This window comes from Dermochelys coriacea, chromosome 9 (assembly GCF_009764565.3).
Source record: "Dermochelys coriacea isolate rDerCor1 chromosome 9, rDerCor1.pri.v4, whole genome shotgun sequence".
NCBI lineage: Eukaryota > Metazoa > Chordata > Testudines > Dermochelyidae > Dermochelys > Dermochelys coriacea.
Genome location: NC_050076.1, coordinates 51669631 through 51684344, shown reverse-complemented (window position 1 = coordinate 51684344; position 14714 = coordinate 51669631). Strand labels below are relative to the sequence as shown.

At 50.4% G+C, this 14714-nt stretch overlaps 1 protein-coding gene across 1 annotated transcript in view; it reads right to left on the bottom strand.

Moving 5' to 3' along the window:
• TSPEAR (thrombospondin type laminin G domain and EAR repeats) overlaps window positions 1–12870 on the bottom strand; it is a 93092-nt gene extending 80222 nt beyond the window's left edge. Inside the window, exon 1 of the mRNA XM_038416929.2 lies at window positions 12113–12870. Within this exon, the coding sequence (XP_038272857.1) occupies window positions 12113–12206 (94 nt within the window). The 5' untranslated portion in view covers window positions 12207–12870. The remainder of the gene's footprint in view (window positions 1–12112) is intronic.
• Window positions 12871–14714: the final 1844 nt, after the last annotated feature.

Below are 14714 nucleotides of genomic sequence, written 5' to 3'. Positions count from 1 at the left end.
GAGGCTCAAGCAGCATTGGGGTTTGGGTGCAGAATCAAGGTCATCAAAGCCTCGGGAGCTGTTCCCACAGGAATTCAGTCAAAATGGGGGAAAGTCCTGGGAGCTGCGCCGCTCTCATGAAGTTTCAGAGACCCAGAATCCTACAGCGGGCTCTGAACATTTCTGCATCCGAACTGAGACCAAAGTTGTAGGGGCAGGTTTAGATCTGGGGCTCAGGATCCAGATGGCCCTGAAATTTGAAACAGTTCCAGGTTTTTTGGCTCATCCCTAATTATGCACCACCCACCTGCCTGCACACAGAGCCATAGGACATCGTTGTTAAAGAACTAACACCTACTCAGAGAAGAAAGCAATGCACAAGTGGCCTCAGGGTATCCCCCGGACTGAAAAACTCAGTGAGGAGACAGCCTTTGATTGGGCACAGCTGGGAAGTGCAGACATCAGCCTGGCAGCCCTAGGCCACCCAGAACCTGTCTGCAGCACTTCAAACCCATGCCAGCAATGCCAAATTATAGCCAGTTAAGAGCACCCACCGTTTGATCTCTTCACAAATACCGTGCTGTGGAGCAACTGCGAAAGAACAAACTTTGCCTGGGTGCTTCACCTATTAACTGGCATCAGCATCATGTCGGTCCAATTTTTCTTAATTGCTGTCGGTGTCCCTGACAACATTCTTTGTTTAACAAAAGTAGACCAGACCAGAGTGTTTGCACTGGTTGTGCACTTGAGTAAAGATCTGTCTGTTGCGCAGAATCTGGTGCACTGATGTTCCTCCCACCCTCAGCTACACTGATGCTTTTAAGGTGAAGATACTTTTCAGCAGAACTGTGCTAGACAGCGAGCTTATCTGGCTTTGGTATCTACTGGCTCCTGCTTGTAGGAGAAGATATTATTATTTGTATTACTGTAATGCCTAGAAGCCCTCATCATGGCCAAGACCCCCATTGTGCTAGATGCTGTACAAACTCAGAAGAAAGAGACCATCCTGCCCCAAAGAGCTTCGGGAACTCCCAGAATTCACTAAGAGATTCTCCAGGTGTCTGTAGCAAGTGATGGCCCCGCAATGGGCCAGATTCTGATCCCCTTATTCCTGGGAAGTAGCACCTTGCTCAGAGAGCAGGCTCACTGAACACAACAGAGTATGATGCTACTCCATGTGAGTCAGGGGGTCAGAATTTGGCCCACAGTTTGTATGAGGCAAACGACATCCCCTCAGAGGACAGAGGAAATGAAACCCGGCCTGTAGTGTCCCAGAAGCTATGGCAGGGCATTGGGTCTCACCCGGACGATCCCATTGTCCATTCCTGCGTCTCCAAGCATTTCCAATGGGCCGAAACCATAGGATCAGAGTGAAATAAAACTCACCAGGCACTCAGAAAACCTAAACCTCATCTGTGAAGCAGCTGGACTGGCTGACTGGCAGCACTCTGTGGCACCAAGGAGATGACCTTGGTTACCATTCTAGGTTCAATTTCTCACCATTCTGGGACACAGCCATTCTTGTTGCTTTGGGGTTTGTTGGCTCCGTGCTATAGCCTCCCTTTGAATTTGTTACATTTTAGGGAATGAAATTAACACATTTTTCGTACAAATTTGTCCTCATTTCCATAATCTGGTTAAACAGAGAAATTCCCAGGTTCCTAGTGGAGCACTCAATATCTAGTTGCGTTATGAGTGAACACATTATTTGGTGAATTTCACCTCTTCTTCTGCTTGTAAAAGGTTAGCAAACAAATCACAAAATTTTTGATTGCGTGTATTACACCAAACTCCTTGCTCATTTCTTCTGTGCTGTTTTCCTTATATGAAGGGCTCGTGAACACTCGGTTGGAAATGATCCTCATTTGAACTTGGAAAATAGCTCCACAATGGTTAATAACATAAGTCACAGGCTATTATTTCTGCCTCCTAATTTATGTAACGAACCACCAAATGTACAATTCAAACAAATTATAATTCAAAATTTCCTTTTAGCCAAAATGGGTGCTTTCAAGCTTAGCATTTGCTTTTAGCCTCTATTTATGCTAAGCCTTGACTGTTTAAATGTTCATGGCAAGCCAGCTGCAAAGGGTCATGAACAAGACTGAAACTGAATTTGTGTTTGAATTCAAATCAATGATCGTGGGAAAGTCCTCCCCCCAATTTACTCAGCTCTACTTTGCTACCATCAAATTCCAGCCCTCCCTCACAGCCTCTGGTCTGCGGGGGTCACCAGTTAGGAAGACCACCTGGTACACTTTTCTTCCAGAGAACAATGGCTGTCTCTCTAAGGGTAGGCCAGCGTTGCAGTCACGTGGTATGATGTAGCTGGAGTAGACCTACCTGAGCTAGCTCGCATCTGGCTAGCAGTGCAGAGAACTAGCCCCAGGTGGTTAGCCTGCACTGAAGCCTAGAGCTAGCTAGCTGTTTATGCCTGCTGCAGCCACACCTCTGGCAGCAGTGAGGCACACCCTCAGAAATACATTCCAGCTCAACCAACATTATGGGCTCCATGTAATAATCACTGGGTGATACTCTGTGGCCTGAGTTACACAGGCAGTCAGACTACATGAGCAGATGGTCCCTTCTGACCTTAACGTCTGTAAAAAGAAAAGGAGTACTTGTGGCACCTTAGAGACTAACAAATTTATTAGAGCATAAGCTTTCGTGAGCTACAGCTCACTTCATCGGATGCATTTGGTGGAAAAAACAGAGGAGAGATTTATATACACACACACAGAGAACATGAAACAATGGGTTTATCATACACACTGTAAGGAGAAAAGGAGTACTTGTGGCACCTTAGAGACTAACAAATTTATTAGAGCATAAGCTTTCGTGAGCTACAGCTCACTTCATCGGATGCATTTGGTGGAAAAAACAGAGAAGTGAGCTGTAGCTCACGAAAGCTTATGCTCTAATAAATTTGTTAGTCTCTAAGGTGCCACAAGTACTCCTTTTCTTTTTGCGAATACAGACTAACACGGCTGCTACTCTGAAAACTGTAAGGAGAGTGATCACTTAAGATAAGCCATCACCAACAGCAGGGGGGGGAAAATGCATCCGATGAAGTGAGCTGTAGCTCACGAAAGCTTATGCTCTAATAAATTTGTTAGTCTCTAAGGTGCCACAAGTACTCCTTTTCTTTTTGCGAATACAGACTAACACGGCTGCTACTCTGAAACCTGTGCTTAACGTCTGTGTAACTATGAATCGTTGCTAAGGGCTGGATCCTCCACTGCCTTGGAGCTTGTTTAGTCATTGGGACTCGGACATTAAAATACTGTCCAATCAGAATTTTCTACCGCCCTGGAGGTAGCCTTTTGTGACCCATGCACAGCTGATGGGTAGCTTACACCACTACTCAACATGACCCAGAGACTTCAGCGGGACCTGTAGCCTCTTACAACAGATTTGGATTTGCTCCGTTTCCTTGTACCCATGTACCTTTGCAGAACAAGTAGGAAAGAGGCGACATGTGAAATGATCCTGCAGTAGGGTTGCCAACTTTGCAATATTTAGAAACAGTAACACTCCAGCAGGAGTGCTGGAATCTCCCCCACCCGCCTCTTACCTGCAAGGCCCTGTCCCACCTCTTCCCGAGGCCCCGCTTCTGCCTCCAAGGCCCCATCCCCGTTCACTTCTCTTTCCCATCACTCACTGCTCTTGCCCCACTTCCCCCCCACCTACACAGGTCGGGAGGGACTTGCCTGTGGACAGGGCCTTCCCTAGCTATTCTGGAGCCCTACGCAGCCCCTCCTCAGTGGGCGGGGGGGGGGGCAGGCCTCCACAGGGGGTTGGCGGGCTGGGCCCTGCAATGACCTAACTCAGGGGTTCTCAAACTTCATTGCACCGCAACCCCCTTCTGACAACAAAAATTACTACACGACCCCAGGAGGGGGGACCGAGGCTCGAGCCCACCTGATTCCTGGCATCCCGGGGGAAGGGGTGGGGTGGGATGTCAAAGCCCAGGGGTTTCAGCACCAGGCAGGGGGCCTGTAGTCCCACCAAACAGTGGGGCTCAGGCTAAGTCAGCCCTGGGAACCCCATTAAAATGGGGTCAGGCCCACTTTGGGGTCCTGACCCACAGTTTGAGAACCGCTGACCTAACTTAACTCCAATTGAAGTCGATAGTAAAACACCTGCTGACTTCAATAGGAGCAGAGCTAGACCAATACTGAAGATCCCAGCCGAATGCATGCACCAACTCTGTATGCGTATCTGAGGTATGACAGGCCTGCCGACTGGGGGGAGGGAGGGGCAAAGGGGGCAATTGCCCAGAGGCCCAGGTGATTTAAAAGAGCCTGGGGGCCCCTGGCCACCGCCAGCAGCACAGCTGGGTGAAGGCAGGCTTCCTGCCAGCCCTTGCTCCGCACCACTTCCGGAAGTGGCCAGCACGTCCCTGTAGCCTCTGGGGAGGGGGTCTCCATGCACTGCCCCCACCCTGAGTGCCAACTCTGTAGCTCCTGTTGGCTGGGAACTGCAGCCAATGGGAGCTGTGGGGGTGGTGCCTGTGGGCAGCGGCACGCAGAGAGCCCTTGGGCCCCCCGCCTAGGAGCCAATGCCAGAGGGATGTGCCAGTTGCTTTCAGGAGCTGCCCAAGGTAAGCGCTGACCCCTGCCCCTCTCCTGCACCCTAACCCTCTGCCCCAGCCCAGAGCCTGCACCTCGCACCCAAAGTCCCTCCCAGAGCCTGACCCCTCACCCCCTCCCACACCCAAACTTCCTCCCAGAGCCTGCACCCAGCTCCCCAACCCCCTGCCCCAGCCTGGTGAAAGTGAGTGAGGGTGGGAGAGAGTGAGCAACAGAGGGAGGGGGGATGGAGTGAGCAGGGGGCGTGGTCTCAGGGAAGGACAAGGGTTTTAGGGTTTTTGCAATTAGACGGTTGGCAACCCTACCGGTCAGTTGGCAACCCTACTGGGCGGGCCGGAAGAGTGCACCCAGCAGCGGAGCCGGCAGCTCGCTGGGCACCAGCCAGTGCAGGCGCAGCACCGCCCAAATGTCAGGTGGACTATGCGGGTGTGGGGGCCCATTGACTATTCTGCCCTGGGGCTCAGACTTGCTGTTGGAGGCAGCCATGGACTGTAATGTTCTCCTGTGGCTGGCAACTCTCAGCAGAGGGTGATCTTATTTGGCTCATGAGGGAGACATCTGTACTTCTGAAACTGAAGAACTAGGGACCTAGGACTGTGTTTCCAGCTCTGTTTGGATTTACAGAGCCATTGGCTGTTAGCAGCCCATGGATTCTTTCCCTAATCACAGCTGTCTTGTGCAGATGAATCATCCAAAATTCATTTCCCACCGGGCTATGCATCTGGAATGAGGAGTTTCATAAGTTGTATTAATGGGAGCTGTTCTTGCACCCAAGCTCTCCATAGCTTGCAGTCAGATTTTAATACGATGGAGAGCCACCATCCCTCCAAGTTGATCTTCAGTTAAAACCAAAGACAAGGATTTGTGTTTTGGTTCAGCTCCCACATTACAGGCACTGTTAATGATTAAAACACAGTTGATGATTACACACAACCTCATTAATGATTAGAGCAGCAGCTGGGGTGGTCTAGAGCAGTTTGGCCAGTTTATAGATCCTGAAATCTGGCTGCTTTCATGTCTTGGAATCTGGTGAGCTACCTCTTACCTTTGGCAAAAAGGAATGCTATTCTTGGGTGGAAGCACTGCACAGACAAGAAAAAAAAGTCTGAATGCTCTTACAAGAAAATAGGTGCATTTCAGTGCGTAAGGGATTGGCTGAATGTATTATTGCATTTAGAGCCGGGCTTGCCAATGCGGAGAGCAAATATTGCCTGCACTCAAACCAGTCTGGTCATTTTTGTGAGACAAGGTGGGTGAACTAATGTCTTTTACTGGACATTTTTGTCTTTCTCACCAGCAGAAGTTGGTCCAATAAAAGATATGACCTCACCCACCTTGTCTCTCTACAATCATGGGACTGACACAGCTACCCCTACGCTGCATACAGCCATGGTCATTTCTGGGACTAGAACAGAACTACAAGTCACTGAAAGAGGCTGCCTTATTTGTATTACAGTGACCCCTCATTGCCTCAGTCCTGGCTCAGAGCCCCATTGTGCTAGGCACTGCACAAACACCTAACAGCGAGATTGTCCCTACCCTAAAGAGCTGACAATTGAAGTGTTAGAGCTGCCCAGAAAACAGAATTTCTGTCACAGGGGAAATTCAGAACTTCCCAAAATGTTTTTTGGTCCAAATTAGGAAGAAAAGTTGAAATTTAGAAATTTTCCCGAATGGAAATCCCAAAACATTTTTATCTGGAAAAATTAAAATGACCTTATTGAAAGGTTTCATTTTTATAATATTAAATATTTTACACACAAAATAATTGAATGAAAAGAACATTTGTAAGCTTGCAAAGTCAAGTACTCAACAGTTAGGAAATGCCAGAATTAATGTTGTCTGTGCAACCTAAATGTGGCCCCCTTGTGTGTGTGTGCGCATTATGATATGATCTTTAATGACATGATCACATAGTATTTTTTTCCACAGGACACCTGCCTCATTCAGTGCACAGGATGGATGGTGCTCACTTAATGAGCAGCCATTGAATATTTTGTATTCTCCTCATTCAGGGTGTGACCCCAGAACTTATTTATTGGAAACTATTCAAACTGTTCTCTAAAGGCAGAATTATTAATCTCCCCCGGTCTTTTCCATGGCCCTCATCATTATAGTATTCAAGTGCTTCATAGCTTATTATAACAACAGCCCTGTGAAATGATGGGTGTGGTATTATCTCCAGTTTACAGCTGAGAAACTGAGGCACAGAGTGCTGAAAGTCAAGAGTTTCCACTAATTTTGGGGCTCAATTTGAGACACCTAGGAATTCTGTGGCAGAGGCAGGGATAGAATCCAGTTCTCCAGGGCAGCGTTCAACTGCCTGAACCATGAGACCCTCCCTTCTCTACCTGCAAACCCTTGCCTCGTTCATTAATCACCTTTCAACCTCTGCAACAAATGAGACAGGGCCTACAGACAAAAGCCTCATTCACTACACAGGTTTCAGAGTAGCAGCTGTGTTAGTCTGCAAAAAGAACAGGAGTACTTGTGGCACCTTAGAGACTAACAAATTTATTCATCCCCAGAGCAACTTTGTCCTGTGCCCTGAATGAGGTAGGGGTCCTGTGGAAAAAATAGAATATGATCATATATTTAAAAACTGTCTCATAATGTATACACCAAATTCTATCTTGTGGCATTGTATTGACACCTGCATGATTAATCAGCAGGGTTGGAATTGTTAGATCCACTGCACAGAGCTCTGCCGCTCAAGCTAACAGAGTATCTGAGAGATGTAGTAGGTTGTTATCCTCTATGTGGACCAGCACTAAAGGGGAACAAAACATGCACTTTGCCATCTGGATGCCAGTAGGTTTCATAGCCAGTCGGAGTTCATAGGCATCTGAGGTTCCATTTCATGCTCTAGAGGGGAGTGTGCTCTAGTGGTCAGACTCTTCTGCCCATTTTCCCCTTCTGCCCTGGCCCCTCCAATCTGTCCCTGTCCCAGTCAGCTCTTCCCCACCACTGGCTCCTTCTTTCAGTCCCATTCTCCTTGCTTACCCAGGACCAGTCTCCACTCTCAGGCTTCACATCCCAATCCCATTCCCCTTGCTCAGCCAGTCCCAGTTCCCCGCTCACAACTCTTGGCCCGATCAGTCTTTCCCCTCCCCCACCACTGGCTTCCAGTCCCAGACTCCCTCCTTGGGCTCCTCATCCAATCTCAGCCTCCCTACACCATCCCTTCCCTGGCTTTTGGCCCAGCCAGTCCCATTCCTCTCCCCCCCACCCCTCCCCCATCTCCTTTATCAAATGCCAATTTGTCAGAACAATCTTTTGGCAGGAATGCACCAGTCTCAGTCTGGACTAAATTTGCGTCAGGGCCAGGGAGGAATCTGTGGCCAGAGAAAGACAGTCACCTTCCCTAGACCAGCCAGCATCCAGGGGACTAGGTCAGGCACCTGGGATATGGAGGAGCCAGGTTCAAGGGCCTGGTCTGAATCAGACAGCGCTGGCTCTTGTACCTGGGTCCCGCACAGCCCAGGTGAGTGCCTGAATCACTGGACTATTGGCTCAGCTCTGCTCACGATTCCATCCTGACGAAGAACAAGACAATACCTGAAATCGTAGAAACGTTCATGGGCCAGGAAACCCAGTTCCCAGCCTGCCTTGAGCACCCCAGAGCTGCCTCAAACCACCATGAGACAGACCAAGAGGAGAGCCAGCTAAGCATTTCTGAGGGGTATATCTAAGAAACCCCATTTCCTTTGCACTTCAATTCACCCTTTATGCTCTGTTCCTCCTCTCCCTTCCCCCAGTCGGGGCATTTCAGACTAAAAATGCAACACAAGCTGGGTGCAGAACCAGCCTCCCAGAAGGGCACCACCAGCACCAAGCCCAGCCCTTGGGATGCCAGCTCCCAGCCCTGCTCCTGCCACGCCAAGCAGTGTCCCTTGCCTCCCACTGGCGTCATTCCAGCTCACTCCTCTGAGCACCACCCCTCAGCGCTCCCATGCCCTTCCCTTGGCCTCGGTACTGGCCCCAGCCCAGCTGCAGCGCAGGTCCTGCAGGTGGGGTACCACCCTGTGCTGGGGTTCTCCACTCACTGGTCACAGCGCTAAGGTGTGTGGGCATGGCTAGACCTCCTCCCCTGGTTGAGATGCACACCTGCCTCCATGGGCCATCAAACCCCCTGAGAGCTGAGTGACGTAACATTGGCATAAAAATGGTCTCCTTCCAGCCTCCTCCCCATTTCTGCCCCTCCCGCCTATCAGGGTCTCCTCCCCTTATGCCGAAGTAGAGCTGTGGAGAAGGTTCTGTGAATGGGATCCCCCAGCAGCTCTCCCCGCATCCTAGGGGCAGCACTAGAATGGCACCCAGTGCACAGCAAGCTCACAAGACGGCTCTCCGAATCGCAGCACTACCAGCCTGTCCCAGCACCACAATCTCTTCAACTGGAAACATCCACCTTCAATTTTGCAATATGAATTGGGTCGTGTTACCCATTCCCTGCAAGGATGCTGGTGCTGTCTGGGCAAGGCCTGGGTATTGAGGGCTGCTTTCCTTACCCTTCCGTTCTTAGTGTTTTCATTTAGGCCTTGTGTTAAGCACGTCATGAATCCGCTCAGAGAGCACACTGTGAATGCAGCCGCCACTCCTTGCTTTAGCTGCCGGAGCAGCAGGGACAGAACTGACTCTAATTCCAAGATGATCATGAAGCAAGAGCGTGCGCCCACCCCTGAGCAGCAGGAACAGAGCCTAACCCTGGCTCTGACACTGATTTCTCTGTGACCTTGGGCAAAACACATAATCTCTGCCTCAATTTCCCCGGCTGTGAAGTGAGGATAATAGCACCTACTTAGGTACCTCCCGGAGCTGTTGGAAGGGGTGTTCGGTGCCTGCAAAGCACTTAAAGATGTTAAATGCTTTGCACTGTTATTACACGCAGCAGGCTCAGGCTTGTGGGCTCACCATGAGCCCTGACTCTCCCCTGGCAGAGATGACTAACTCCATCAGTGCCATGGTAAAGGATCCCAGGGACAGCCTGTCCAGAAAGGGATTCAAACCTCTTCCTGGTGTGTGGACCTGAACCAGCGCATACAAGCTCAATGGCATGGACCTGCCATGGGCACACGGCTCAGGCCCCACCTCATACAGGACCTACACAATGCACAGCAGATCAGGATCTACTCTGGCATTTATAAGGGATGTTGCCACTAAATCTTTGGGCTCAGCAGTGCCTTGCAGGTCTGTACACAGTCTGAAGAGTGAGCGCCACTATCTGCTGGGGCTACTCTCACCTACTGTAACCGCAAGACACAATCTGGTGCTGCCCCTCCCTCCAGTCCTCCAGCACCCCAATGTCAGCCTTGCTGCACCCGACACTGTAAACCCAGCATGCATGTGAAGCAAGGAGGCAATGGGGTTTCAGGCTGAGGAGCTGGCAGACCCCGGCTGTGGGACGGGGACAGGCAGACATCATCACCTGCACCTGCCCTGCTGCCCAACACCCAGCTTGGGGGCACTGCTGGGGCCTGGCTGGATGGGGACACATCACTAAGCGGCCCCACTAGTTAATCAGCTGTGGCTGCTGTGCAGCAGAAATGCTCAGCCTTCCCTTTGCCCACTGGCTCCTCATGGCAGGTCTCCTGCCAGGGGGGCTAGGGACCACCCTGAGGTCAAAGCACTGCCAGTCCTGCTCCCACCCCACTTCCCATCCTCCATCATCATGGCCAGTCCCCATCACTCACTGATCTCCTTGTGCCCCCGTTCCACTCAGCAGTCTTCCCTTTCCCCAGCTCCCAGCCATAGCCTCGTCTCTGCTCCATCACAGTGCTGGTTCAGATCCCACTCCCCACACTCCATCCCTCTGCCCCCCAGCAGCATCCAGCCAGAGTCCCTGTCCCACCCTGCACCCCCTTCCACACACTCCTCACCACCTGCCCGAGTCCTGATTCCCCCCGAGCTATATTCCCCTGCAACTATCCTCCTGCACATGGGCAGCCCCTTGTCCCTGCCACGCTGTATTCATGGGTTTCTGCAAGCAGAGGATGCCACTGGAGGCAGGAGAACAAGGTGGCAGCCCCACAAGGGCCACTCCTCCTCCTCCTCTAACATGTGCTATATATTGCCCACTCTTCCCCCCTTCCATGCCCCCATCCAGCCTGTCCACTCCCAGCTGCCACAGCCCTACCAGGAACTCCGTCTTTGTCAGCTATCACCTTGCACCATGGGACTCCGGAGTCCCTGGGGAGATTTGCTGATGGGAGGAACTGGAACTAGCCCCTACTGGAAAGATGGGCAAAGAGCTAGGGCCTTGGGAGACCCAGCTTTCATTCTCGCCTCAGCCACGGACTTCCTGGGTGACCTTGCCAAGTGATATCATCCGCCCTGTGTTGTGGTTCCCTGCCTACTAAATGGGGATCTAACACCCCACACACACACCCTCCCAGGAGGCAGGGTTGCAAGGATCAAGTTCCATTAATGATGGCGATGCTTAGAGGGCCAGATGAGCACCCAGGTCAGTTGCTGTGACAGTTCAGGATGGAGGACATTTGGGCTGGGTTCTGAAATGGCTCTAGCTGGCCCAAACAAAGCCCTAGGCACCATCAATAGCCCCATGCCCCTTTTACACTAGCAAATCCAGGAGGCTGGTAGTTGCCTCAGTCCTTTGCTTACAACCCTCACACACCCTCCTAAGCAATATAGGCCATGGAGATAACAGCATATCCTGGCTGATTAAATCCGTGTAACTATTGGCCACATCTTCTGCAGCCCCCAGCCAACGGCAGCTGTAATACTCCAGGCCCGGAATGCCTGATTTCCTCCCTTATTTTTAGCGGAGGTCATTGGATGAATGGCAGGGCACATGCTATTCATCACACTACTTGGTATGGTGCCAAAGCCAGCTCGTTAGCAGATAAATCAGGTCATCTTTAATAAATTGCAGAGCCAAAAGCCCACAAGCAGACCCAGCAGTTCACTTAGCCCTGGCTCAGTCAGATGCCCCACCTGCTTTTACAAATTTCCGTCCATAGGTTACAGTTTGGGGATTTTTTTCTGCAAAAACTGCAAGAGCCTTTGACTTGAGGTTCCGATCATTGTGACTGGAAGCCAAACTAAAGCAAAGCAAAACGTCCAGAGGCGGCAGCACAAGATCCTCGAGGGAGAAGGAAACAAACACAGCTGTGCTTCTGAGAGCGGATTAGGACACTTCGCCGGATAGAGGTTCCCGGGCAAGCAGGACTCATGGGCTCTCATGGAAGAGAGAAATATCCAAAATATCCGGCATGTCCACCAACTTAATTCGGCCCTAAGTCAGAGTCAGCACTGAAGGGTGAGTGCCAGAGGACATTGTCAGTGGCAGAGCCATGCTGGGTGTAGTTCCACATCAGGGTCCCTGGACTGCAGCTGTGGCTCTTCCAGAGGAGGGATGTTTGACACGTTTGTGATGATCTCCCAGATTTGGAAGAGCAGCGTTGAGCGCAGAGGTTGGATTGCAAGCTCCTCCACACCCAGCTCCCCACCCCCACACCCAGCAAGATGGCTAATCGTTGCTTATCAAACGACTTATACTAACTCCCAAGACAAGCTGCTCCTACCTGTGCAATGTCTCCATGACGTCCCTCCGCTGGCCAGGTAGCTGGTGAACCTTGAGTGCAGGAGCACAGCCCAGACCACCAGCAAAGCAGACATCAGGGGACCTTCTTCACTGGCTCCATGCACAAGAACACTCCTGCCCTCCTGTCTTCAGACCCCAGGCAAGTGGCACTCTGCTCAGGAACCCGCTCCAATTTCTCATAACCAGCTCACAGGACAACCACTTCTGGAGACCTCCTCATTCTGGATGTAAGCACCCTCCCTCCCCCGCACAACCTCCCCCCCCCCGGGCACTTCCAGGAGCAGGACTCTGCCAAGGCTCTCACTGTAGTAGCCTCACAGCTTCAACTGCTCCTCTGACAACTGGCCACGCAGCCTGCCCTTCCGCTTTGCTTCTCCTCCCAGCCACACGTGCCGGCTGATCCCAGTCTCCACAGGCCTCTTAGCTGGCATTAGGTAGAGAAAAGGTTTCCAGAAGGAAGCACAAAAATTAGCACTGAGGTGGGAGGCTCAGAAAAGAGGAAGCATAGGAACTGCCTGTGTCAGCTGGCACATGTGGCCGGTGAGCCTCGGAGAGGCCAGTGCCCTAGCCCGAAGGAGACTTTCTCCCAGCAGCCACAAAAGCAACTCTAGCTGGAGCCTGTCTTTGCAGACATTTAAAGGAGAAGTCAGTTGTCAAGAGGAGGAGTCCCACTGCCTTGGAGAGCTTTGTATCTTTTGCCCAGCCCTCTTGAGGTTGTTTCTTTTTGTTTGTTTTCAGCAGGGGGTGGTAGGAATCTTCGGTAGAGGAATTTCCCTCTCCAGAGAAATCAGAGAGGGAATCAAATGGGAACAAGGGGAAGACACGGCTTTGCGCACCTGAGTGCTTTAGTGTCTACACTGCCGCTAGCTTGCAGTTAGCACACAAGGGTGTGGGTGGGGTGGGTGTGAGCCCATCTATTTAATTACACCCCTCTTTTGTGCAAAAAGGTTTTGTTTTAATGATTCCTGGCAAGGCGGTGCTGCACAGCTGCTGCTGGGATCCTCTTTGAATATTATTATGGCTCAAGGAAATAACTGCCTGCCTAAATGCCAGACAACAAAACCTGATCTGCTAGAAAGGAAGCACTTGAAGAAAGAACTGCTCAAGAGTGTCGCTTTAGAAACCCTGGAGGTAAAAATATTCAAACAGACTGAGCAATGGAAAATCTCCCCGAATGCAGCAAGCTCCATTTGGTGTCTATAGCCACACAAAAAAAGAAAAAGAAAAGGGACTTCTATTCTTAGAACAATGCAATTAGCATCCTCCCAGTTCCCCTACAAGACAAGTTACAAAATGGAAAACTGCTGTCCAGGAAGAACTGCCAAGAAGTTTCAGTTAAAACTTGGGTTTGATTTGTTTTTTAAAGAACTCAAGATGACAACTTAACGAGGGGCTTCTTTGTGGGGCCTAATCTGACCAAGCGCTGTGCGTGAGGGGACAGACCCCCCCAATGGGGCACTCATACAGAGTCGGGACCACAGAGGGACTTAATGATGATTTTAATGCACTTAATGCAACTCAGCTGACACTTCCTCCTTTTTCTTTGTTCTTGCCATTTAAAATTCTTTGTATCATTCAACTCGCATTTGTCTTTTTAATTACATGAACATAAAAGATTAAATATAGATCCTGGCATAGTGCTTGGCAGCAGGAGATCGCAGAGTGCTTTACAAAGGAGGTCAGCAGCATTAGCTACATTTTACAGGTGGGGAAACTGAGGCACATAAGGGGGAGTGACTTGCCCAAGATCACCCAGCAGGCCAGTGGCAGAGCCAGATCTAGAACCCAAGTCTCCTGAGTCCCCATTAAGTGCTCTATCCACTAGACCAAACTGCCTCAAGCCAATCGCATCAAAGACAGGAACCTAAAGTTAGGTGTCACAAACACACACAGGCACTCTCATTCGACCTTATTCCTATTTACACTAAGGCTGCTCACTGGGTGTAGGGGTAATTTACTCATTTTAAGGCCCTTACCTACTGCCAGCAAGGGGCTTTGGTATAAATGAGAATCTGGCCAAGTGAGTTCAGTGGGGCTACTCATGTGTGTGAAGTTAAGCATGTGGGTAAGTGTTTGTAGGATCAGGGCCTTAATCCTTAGGTAGCTCTTACATGGCCTGATTTTCAGGCATGTCAGCATGTAGCATCTTCCACTGAAGCCACAGGCTGGTTTAGGCTGTCGCTGATGATTTTCCATAAAGACATAGATCAGCCAAATCTACATATTTGTCTACCTGAAGCCTGTGCCAGCTGCTTGGGTCACTTAACACCTGCATTCAAATACAATCATCGACAAATGAACAGTGACATTATCCTTGTTAGTCCAACAGTGAGATTGGAGGAAGCAAGTTCTCAGAGGCTGGATCAGAGCTGGGCTCCTGTCTCGGACCATGACTAGCACCAGCTGCTTCAGAGGAAGGGGCAAGTACCCCCACTGAGCAATTATGGAATGACCAGTTCCTCCTTCCCTCCTACTCTGCAGAGCTTGGTGTATCCTGTCCTCATTTTTTTAAATCCCTGTCTAATGTAACTATAGACATCCCCTCATCTATATAAACGGATGATCCTTTTTCTTGAGTCCTG